At 40.1% G+C, this 9,893-nt stretch overlaps 1 protein-coding gene across 1 annotated transcript in view; it reads left to right on the forward strand.

Moving 5' to 3' along the window:
• Nucleotides 1-9,893, forward strand: part of shank3a (SH3 and multiple ankyrin repeat domains 3a) — a 75,893-nt gene that overhangs the window by 515 nt on the left and 65,485 nt on the right. The window contains exons 2-6 of the mRNA XM_010794429.1: nucleotides 1,452-1,568; nucleotides 6,150-6,227; nucleotides 6,653-6,719; nucleotides 7,701-7,930; nucleotides 8,539-8,708. Of these exons, the coding sequence (XP_010792731.1) occupies nucleotides 1,452-1,568; nucleotides 6,150-6,227; nucleotides 6,653-6,719; nucleotides 7,701-7,930; nucleotides 8,539-8,708 (662 nt within the window). The remainder of the gene's footprint in view (nucleotides 1-1,451; nucleotides 1,569-6,149; nucleotides 6,228-6,652; nucleotides 6,720-7,700; nucleotides 7,931-8,538; nucleotides 8,709-9,893) is intronic.

Consider the following 9,893-nt stretch of genomic DNA (forward strand, 5'->3'; position numbering starts at 1 on the left):
CCCCCTGACCTGTCTGCCTCTTTTCCCCTACTCCCCCCCCCTGCCCGACTTGTGAAGCGACCTTGGGTTTCGTGAAAGGCGCTATATAAATGTTATGTATTATTATTATTATTACAGGGGAAAAACACATCTGCAACATTTAGGTTGATGTAGCCAGTCCATCTTTATGTTTGTCACAATATACTGCTGCTTTGATACATGTTGTTGGAAGTGGTTCTCTTACTGGATATGACTAGTGACTCTGGAAAAACTTGTTGTGTTTTTTTCTGCTGATCTCTGACTGCAAGACTTAAACCACAGCAAAGTGAAACTTTAACTCAACTTTAACTCAAGCATTTGCTTTCAAGTTTGTGCAGTTAACAGTCTGTTGAATCCACCATGGCACAGAGAACTTTGAGTATATAAATACAAAAATGTTCTTGCATTAAGCCCACTGGTACCTTTAGTGCTGTCTCCATCACACACCATGTCTCTCCTCCATTTTGCTTTACCTAAAGCTGGCATGCTAAGGAGAAGCTACCTTAGGGAAAGATGAAAGTCAGAAATGAAAACTATGAGGGTTTGTTTTTATACTCGTCTCCCAGGTTTAAATAGGACTCAGATTATGTTATAAATTCAAGACACTGCAGAGTAAATCCAAAGGTCCTTCAGCCTCACACACGTTCTCCCTATGTCTACCTCCTTTTCCTTGTCTTTCCTTTTTCTGTGACCTTTCCAGCATTAGTATTCTAGAGGAATACATGGTGTACAATAGGATACACTGCTGAAGGTGTGATAACCAACAACAATCCCAGCATCATTTGTGTGCTGTCTCCCCACTGTCACACACTCTTAGCGAGACAGAACACAGGAGGGGAAAACAATTGCTGGGGAGAGACGGTGTGCTTCTTTGTCAATGACACAGGACAAAACCACAGAGTAGGAGGCAAAAGAGGTAGAGGAGATAAAGATAAGATGAAAAGTGTATTGCTTCCAGTTATGGGAAACAAAGGCGCTGAAAAAAGGAATCTCATTTTGTGAGAATAATTTTACCTCAGAGATTTTGCCTCAGGTGAACAAGGGTCTCTCCTGCTTTACGAGACTGTGAACCACATGTGTGAGGGAATTAGCCCCAGGGAAAAAACTACAACTTTTAAAATGGTTGTATTTAAAAACAACTTTCTGCTTTTAACAGGCAGAACCAGAGGCGTACTGCACCCTAACACTTGAGTGTTCATCTAGCTTTTCAGTTTTCTTTACTGGGATTGATAAGCTCACAGAAACACAATGAGCTCTGGTTAAAATCCAGTGTGTCACATTTTTACACACTACACCTTTTTGTCATCTATTTAATTTTGACAAATTAAATAGATCATTTTCTCAGACACACTGGGTGACTGCTCCCTTTTCACTTTGTAACTAAACAAGGATTAATGATGTTAAAGAGTAAATGAATGAATGTGTCCTTTCAGGCATGCCGCTATGGCCACGTTCAGCACTTGGAGCACCTGCTGTTCTACGGAGCCGACATGAGCTCCCAGAATGCATCTGGAAACACCGCCCTCCATGTGTGTGCTCTCTACAACCAGGTAACTAGCTGTTTTTTTTAATTGCTTGTGTGCTTAGAGAGCGGGGTTTTCTTCAGGAAAGACATGCATATTGGACTGTTGTGCGATACATGATTTACATCCAATATTCAGGGGCAAAAGGAAGAAGAGGATTCATATTCACAGAGCTGTCCAAAGTGGCAGTTTGATGCAAATTCTTAACTGAATGTACGGTATGTAGGCATGTGAGCATGTAGGATCTACAGTAGCTTGTTCTCCTAGAGTTGTAAGAGCAGTTTCTGTGCTTTAACGGTATTGGGGTTGAGCTTTATTGTCTAGCTCGAGGACACTTGTGAAATGTATCGATTTGTGGTTATATGGCCTTCTGATTTGCAGGATAGCATTTACACCATGCTATGCCTCTTTATGTGTGTGCTCGTACATGCACACCTGTGTAGTTAAGCTAAAGGACACCTCTGAGTGGTGGCAGTCTGAAGCAGATGTATCCTTTACCTGGTCATTATCTACACTGTATTTGTTGGCTGTTTTGATAATTGACTGAAAGCGGATAATCAGGAGAAGTGGTCTAAGTGGGATTTTGACAACAAAACGGCCAAAGCTCAGGGGTATGTCTGCCATATGTATTCACATCAGTCATTAATGCACTTTGTCTGCTGCGATCAGAGGAGGACTGTGTGTTGTACAGCGTTATTATTTTGTGTGGGAGTTATTATAGTGATTACCTCAAGCTCTCATTCATGAGTACACACTGAGGATCTTACCTTGGTCTGTATTGATAATAATGTTCTGTTTGCACAGCATGTCATAAAGGCTACGGCCAGGGTATTTTACAGCTTTTCTATAAATCCCATAACAGATTTTAAATAAATAACCCTCTTTAATCTATATCCTATATCGAAGGTGATATTCATCGCAAAATAAACTACAGTGCCCACATTAGTGGTTATGTCACCCAGTGCAACGATTAAGTGTTTTTAATTGTTTTTAGGCAACGATAATAGTTGTTTACAATATAAATGGATTGTGGTCATGTTATAGGATGTGTTGGCAATAAGAAACACATGGAACGTTTACAGGCTTTTTCTTTAGGTAATCCATCATTTTCATAAAAATTAGCATCAGCTCGATTCTTTCAAGAAAAATCAATCAAGCACACCTGCCAATCTCCAAGTGATGAAATGTTCACTGGCTGAGAAGATGATTTGGGTCGTATAAAGTAGCTCATAAAGTAATAATGTGATTCAAGGGTCTTATGAGTCTGTGATAACGGGAAAGAAAGGAATAGTGTATATTTTAAAATATGAATGAATGTGTTCTATATCAAGAGAGGTACATGAGGACACCGGGCCATGAGAGCTTCAAATACTCCTGGGAAAAACACGAGAGTAGTCAGGTTCAGTGTGTCCATATGTTGCTCTTTCCTGTTTGGTTGGATGCTCCATAAGCAACATGCAACTTGAGGTTCTGCAAAAGGCTTTCCTGCTCCTTTGGAAAATAGAGAGTGGTGCTCAGTTCATGAACATTAAATGAGCACTTTACTTCTCTCTCTCTCTCTCTCTCTCTCTCACTCACTCTCTCTGTCTTTTGCAAATGTCAAAAAGTGTGCATTCATGAATGTATTTACGTCTTGTATTTGTAGCTGTGTACTTAGTAGCACATGTTTCACTGTAGCACTGGTTTAACTGAACTGTGTGTGTGCGTGTGTGTGAGCATGTGTTTTGGAGGCACAGCATCAACATTTAACAGGCTGTTCGCAACACATCCACGTGACTGAAGTCATTCAGTGTCGCTCTTGTCAGTGGAGGGTCGGCGTGATTGTGTATGTGGACTGAATATAATCAAAGAGATAATGAATGAATAGTTTTATCTACTCATACAACTTCTTTTAAGTTAACAGTCTTGTTATGGTCACACTCCGAGCTCTTGTCTACTTCCACTGTTTAGCACGTCGAGCTGATTGATCCCAGATACAGTGTCTCTTAGCGGGGTTCCAGCAGCCTCGAATCAGGCCTTGCTCGGATGATTATGCACCATTACAGACAGAAAAAAGGGGCTTTGAATTGAACGGGAACCTAGTCGTCTAGTGGCACAGATCAATACATCCATATGGAGAGAGAAAAGATAGTGTCAGAAAGAGGTAAAGTTGGGAGAGAAGATGAAAAGCAAGATAACATAATTAGCAACAGTATAAGCTTGATCAATTGTTCTATTGCCCAAGTTTGTCCGGCCATTAACATTTACTTACTGAGCTTTTAGCTAGGCCTGGCATATGTAATTAGCAGCAATGAATGAATGAATGCATAGCATGGGTCTTCTACCTGGCAGACAGATCCATGGGAGGTGCTGGTCTGAATGATTGAGAAAGGACACAGTAGGTAAGGCAAATGGGGACAACACTGATGAGGGAAATTAAACAGAGGTGGCACAGGACTTGTGGAAGTAATGCAATCTTGCTGCAACTCTATAATAAGCTGTATGGAAGACGTATCAATGGATTTCATGCCACAGTGACTGTAGGCTGAAGTTATGCACAATAATGAGGAGGAATTCAGAACTCATTTACAGTGTTGCTGCAGTAAATTGCACATTTTATGTGCTTCAGATTAGTCACATTCCAATGTAAAAAACAAGCTCAATGTGCAGTGAAGGATGTCAAATCTGCTTATATCTAATGAGAGAAGGCATCCTCAAATGTATAAACATGGCTGTGAAGAGGTACCATCTGTCACACTCTTTACACAAGACTGACCCGTGTCAATGCTGCAAAGTACTTGACGTAGCTCACTGTGTATTCCTGTGTAGATAATGTAATCACATCTAGAAACCATGGTGAGATCTACTGGAAATGTTTCCTTAATGAATTCCTATAGGAAGCCTTGGAGAGAAGAGAAAGACAGATGGCCTTCACTGTAATTGGTGTATGTGTGTGTGTGAGTGTTTGTTTGCTTGTGTGTGTGTGTGTGTGTGTGTGTGTGTGTGTGTGTGTGTGTGTGTGTGTGTGTGTGTGTGTGTGTGTGTGTGTGCAACTGCATAATGTATTGTTGATTAGCGATCATCACACTTTAAAGCCGCAGGCATTTATCTATATACGTTTTTAGATGTTTTAGACCCTGAGCAGTTATACTGTATGGGCTATTAGTAGTAAGAGTGATCATGCATTATTCATAACACACATGCTCTATTTACAAATATCCCCATGTCTTTAACAACCATGTTTACATGTACATGCTAATGCAGGACACCATGGTCATTTCAGGGAACCCACGTAGCTACCATCTATGTGTTTTACCAGAAGAGGGTGCTCCAGTTTGTTTGTGTTAACCTCATGCATATGTTGCCAAGACCAGTTAATCAGATACACCACGGATAATGAGGAAAATCACATGGATCTGTTTTACTTGACCTCATGTTCAAATAGTGTGTGTGTGCATGTCCCTCAACATGACAGGAGTCACCAGAGTTAGTGTGCTGTGTGTAGAGCCAAACTAGTCGCGTTTATTCTGCACTCAGTGATGAATACAAAATCAACCCTTTTTCTCTTTAACACTCAAAACATTATATACTGTAGCAATAGTTTGAGAAAAAAGAGAGAAGGAGAGAGAGGGAGAGAAAGAGCGTTGTAAAACTATATAGGGTGTCTGTTTCATCCTTGTTATAATGTGTTTCTTGGATTTAATTCATTTTAGCCTCCTTTTGCATTTTAAGTATAGTTTAGCCAATGCTTGGCCAACAAGCTTTACATTGAATTCCTTTTATAAAAGACAGTGTTTTACTACTTGTGATTAGTACAGAGCATGTTGGGGACTTTTTGTGTCTCTTTTCTTTTTCTTTTCTTCCTGCTATGTTTACTGAAATTCAAAGATGAAAGTATATTAAAACTAGGGCTATGAGATATGAGGTCTATGAGGTATGAGATAAAAGCAGTATCAATGTGAGTCTGGACACTAACATCATTTATTGGCACGCCACCATTATCATTTGTTTACAGTGCTACACAAAGACATGGCTAAGAGTTTAAGTTAAACCATCCATTTCAACAAGTATTCCACTCAATATACATTACAAGTTAAGAGCAGAGCAGGAGGTCCAGCAACTCTGACTTAATTAAAGGCCTTAAAAAATATGATAAAAGATCAATTGCAGCTTGTAGCATATTGCAATTATTTGAATGTCAAGTTCAAATTCAACACAAACAACCTCACCCATTGTCTGTCTGCTTCTATTATTAGTCGGAGGGTATTTAGTGTTTTCCCTATTTCCTTCTAAAAATCGCTTCATAGTTAATTAGCAGTGAATATGGTTGCATTGTAGATAATTGTGTGTGTGTGTGTGTGTGTGTGTGTGTGTGTGTGTGTGTGTGTGTGTGTGTGTGTGTGTGTGTGTGTGTGTGTGTGAATTGTTGCTCATTATGCACTTCATCTGCTGGAGTCAGTGCTCACACTTTCAAACATATCGTGCAGTAATGCTGCCTCTGTTAAAATGTTCTCACAGCACTGTTTCTTTAAATTTAATATTTCTGTTTGAATGTTGCAGATGGTAAAATATAGTGACATGTAAAACTCCTAGCTAACCAACCACACACATGTTGCTCTCGTCATTCAGGACAGCTGTGCACGAGTTATCCTGTTCCGGGGGGCCAATAAAGAGATAAAGAACTACAACAGCCAGAGCGCCTTTCAGGTATGTTTGTTATCCAAAACCTCTGCATGCCATGGGACTATTCACATGCCCTACATCTTTGACATGTCAGAGCTAAACAGATTGAATGACTTGTCTTACACAGATAAATGCTGCTAAATTGGATTTATTGATCTCTTTTAAAACACAATTTGGGCTTTGTCTGAATACTAGTCTTTCTGGTTGATGAAGTCTGTGTCAAATTGAGACTGACACTTCCTGTGGAAATCAAAGTTAATTTGTTTCTACACAAGGCAGAACATTGCCAGACGTACTGATTTTAAACACAACAAAGGAGTACATGTGTAAAACATTATGAGGAGAGTGAGCGATTTCTTTGCTGACAATTTGTTGCTTTTAATTTTTGTGTAGCTTCTGTCACTTATGTGTTTGCTCCTTTCCTTTCCCTGTCTCTTCTTCATCTCCAGGTGGCTATTATAGCAGGAAACTTTGATCTGGCTGAAATCATAAAGGTCCACAAAGTATCAGATGTTGGTAAGTTAACAGCGGTGGTAGTATTTCTCTACCTGGCTGCCTCAGTGTTTCATAGGTTCAGACATGAATGAGGTATCAGGGAGTGATCAGACTGAAGAATGTCTGAGCGTAGATAGAGAAGTTCAAAAAGGTGAGGACAGGTTATAGACTGAGCTGTGTGGAAGTGAAGGGAAGAAAATAGACATTTAAGGGGTGGAGAAGGATTCATGGATTTGTTGGATTCCTGCTGAGCAGTTTCTCCTTGACATATACATACTGGGAAACTCTGCCATCTAGTGTGGACACAATGTAATTCAAGGTTCAAGGTTCTTTATTTTATCATACGACACCATACATATATAATAAAACACCATTATTTTATATTGAAATGCTCATATTTGATCCCATTTAACAAGAAGCAGTTTCAAATGGGAACTTTATGAACCTCTTTCAATTTACACTTTAAATAAAAGTTGTGCCGCCTTCTTCATTGAACTTTAAATATACTTTAATAATGCATATAAGAACTTATATATACAATTTCAAATATTTTGTAGGTTCAATTTATCATGAAGACAATATTAAATTCCCAGCTACAATAAAAACCCAGTTCTGCCTCTCTGAAACATCTACACGGATATCCTTATTCTTTATTTGGGTCTTCATTCTTCAGGGGTTAAAATGTCATCATAGTTATTAATATGTAAATGTAGTCCTATATTTGATAGTATATTTTAAATTTGATTCTTAAGATTCAAAGGCTTTACTGCAGTACCAGATCCTCTGTGTTTCCTGTTCCTAACAGATAATAAAATAAGTATTTTGCAAATGAAATGAAAGCACAGCCTACTGTCAGATAAGTGCAACCGTTTAAATACTTTGAGTGGCCTTGAGATGTGTGAAATTGCAGTTATCTCCCCATCAAATAATTCTGTTCACTGTGCCTGCTACAGTAGCTTTATATATTATGGTGAGACTGTTAAGACGTGTCTCTTCTTTCAGTGCCTTTTAGGGAGACCCCCTCTTACACCAGCCGTCGACGTTTGACAGCGGGACCCCTGCCCTCGCCACGATCTCTGCTCCGCTCTGCGAGTGACAACAACCTGAACGGGGACCACGATCACATCCACGGTCAGGCCCCCAGAGAACCTCGTGGCCGGCAAGGTCACTCCCCCGTCCCCTCACTGCGCAGCCTGCCAGCTTTCGGTCAGCAGCACAGCAGCCTCGGAGAGGTAAGACGGAAAGGAGAGACTGTGCAGGTTTGCAAAGTCAGAGATTACAAAACAAGTCAAGAAGGGTTCTCTTTTATCCTTTCGCCTGTACCTACTTGTCTTTAGTCCTTTTTGTATAACTAATGCTGTTGATGTATTGTGATTTTAAGGGTGTCCTTTATCATCTGGCCGGGGACAACAGCTGGTGTGGTGGGAATTTATTTATCAAATGTGGATAGAGAATCAAACCATTCAGCCGTCTCTGTCGTAGTGTAACTAACAACATTGCAACAAATCTTCTTAATAAGGAATTTTCTCAAGCTTAGCTAAGAAGTGTGAGAAGTAGTAAATCTAGATAAACATTAGCAAATAAGAATCACAGAATGATATTATTAAAGTAAGTAAGTGAATATAATATGCTTCTATAACACTGGAAATTAGCAATGTTTGCTAAAGCTGCCCCATTTACTGTTTTTTGTGACGGTTGATCAATGGGGACTGTCCACGACACTATAAACAAATAAACTAGAAATGGTAAACAATTTGACACAATCCCATGATAAGAGTGCACAAAGGGGATTTCTGTGTCTTACATGTGCATATGAAACCTGTCTCTTCTTCTGTGTCAGAGCCGTCATGGAGAGATCCCTGACAGCAGTCTCCAGAGCACAGGCAGCTCCAGATCCTCCCATTCCCGCTCGCCTTCGCTACATCACATGCACGAGGAGGACAGGCCGGTCCCCAGGAGGTCCCACAGCCATGGATACCCTCATGGACACAGCCATCGTGGAAGACTCAGGTCTGTAGGTTTCAGTTGACCTCAGCTCTACTTCATATGTTTCTTTTATTGATCTAAACTGTTTTTAAAAAAAGATTGTAAACAAGCACATGTCTCTCCTCCTGTTCCTAATTCATGTCTCACACTGTCTTGGCAGTTTATCTAGAATCTAGATAATCTGTGATTGGCCTTGTGATTAAGCACATCCTTTGATATTCAAACTGAATTTAAAAATGCCCTATGCAATGTGTCTGAATCACTTGTTAGTCACCAGCGTTCTGCAGTTTCTTCCTTCTGCTACCGGCTGCTACTGGTGATAAACATGACATAACATTTATCTGAGCCAAATCTTGTCTATATTTATCCATCAATCAAGCCCAGGCACATATGATAGTCGTTTTCATGTCAAACTGTATTTGCAACCAGTCCAAAAAGTAATCGGCATAAAACATGGACTGGGAATTGAAAATGAAAATGTGTAGTTTTATAGTGGCTGATTGAAACACTGATCAGTATGAGATCTGGTATAGTAATTTCATTGGGTGTTTGGGTTTGAGGGCAATGGTCAGTGGCATCATTTGTGTCTGGCATAGAAACATAACTCTTTATATAACAGGTTAGGCTGAAATACAGCAATTCTCCTGCTAGGAGGATGGAGGGCAAATAACCTACTTCAGATATGTGTGTGTTTGTCTCTGTGTTTGAATTGGAGGCCATGTATAGCTTTCACAATTCAGAGATAGACAGACGGAACACGGCTAATAATGATCACCATGGGGACCAATTGAAGGTTTCAAACCTGCAAGTGTGTTTGTATGTCAGTTTGTGTGAAAGAGGTTGAGGATACATTCTGAGATTATGGCTATGATGGATGTCATTGGCTGGCCACTCTGTTCCAAACAGCCTGTCACTCAGCTGATACATACATCCACAGATGTAGTTGTGCTGCTGGGGAAAAAATCCCCCCCCCCCTTGTACAACGTGCCATTAGACGAACTGCACAGTAAACTAAGGCTCTGATCACATCTTGGAGCGATAGATCTAAGTGGTCTACTGACACTTGGTTTGTTAAGCTTTTTATTATGATCATATGTCAGAGCAAGATTACCTACGTACAGCACAATTTGATTCCTGGATGCCACACACTGTGTGTGTGTGTGTGTGTGTGTGTGTGTGTGTGTGTGTGTGTGTGTGTGTGTGTGTGTG

The sequence above is a fragment of the Notothenia coriiceps genome, unplaced genomic scaffold (genome assembly GCF_000735185.1).
Source record: "Notothenia coriiceps isolate Sejong01 unplaced genomic scaffold, NC01 NC01_scaffold00037244, whole genome shotgun sequence".
Lineage (NCBI taxonomy): Eukaryota > Metazoa > Chordata > Actinopteri > Perciformes > Nototheniidae > Notothenia > Notothenia coriiceps.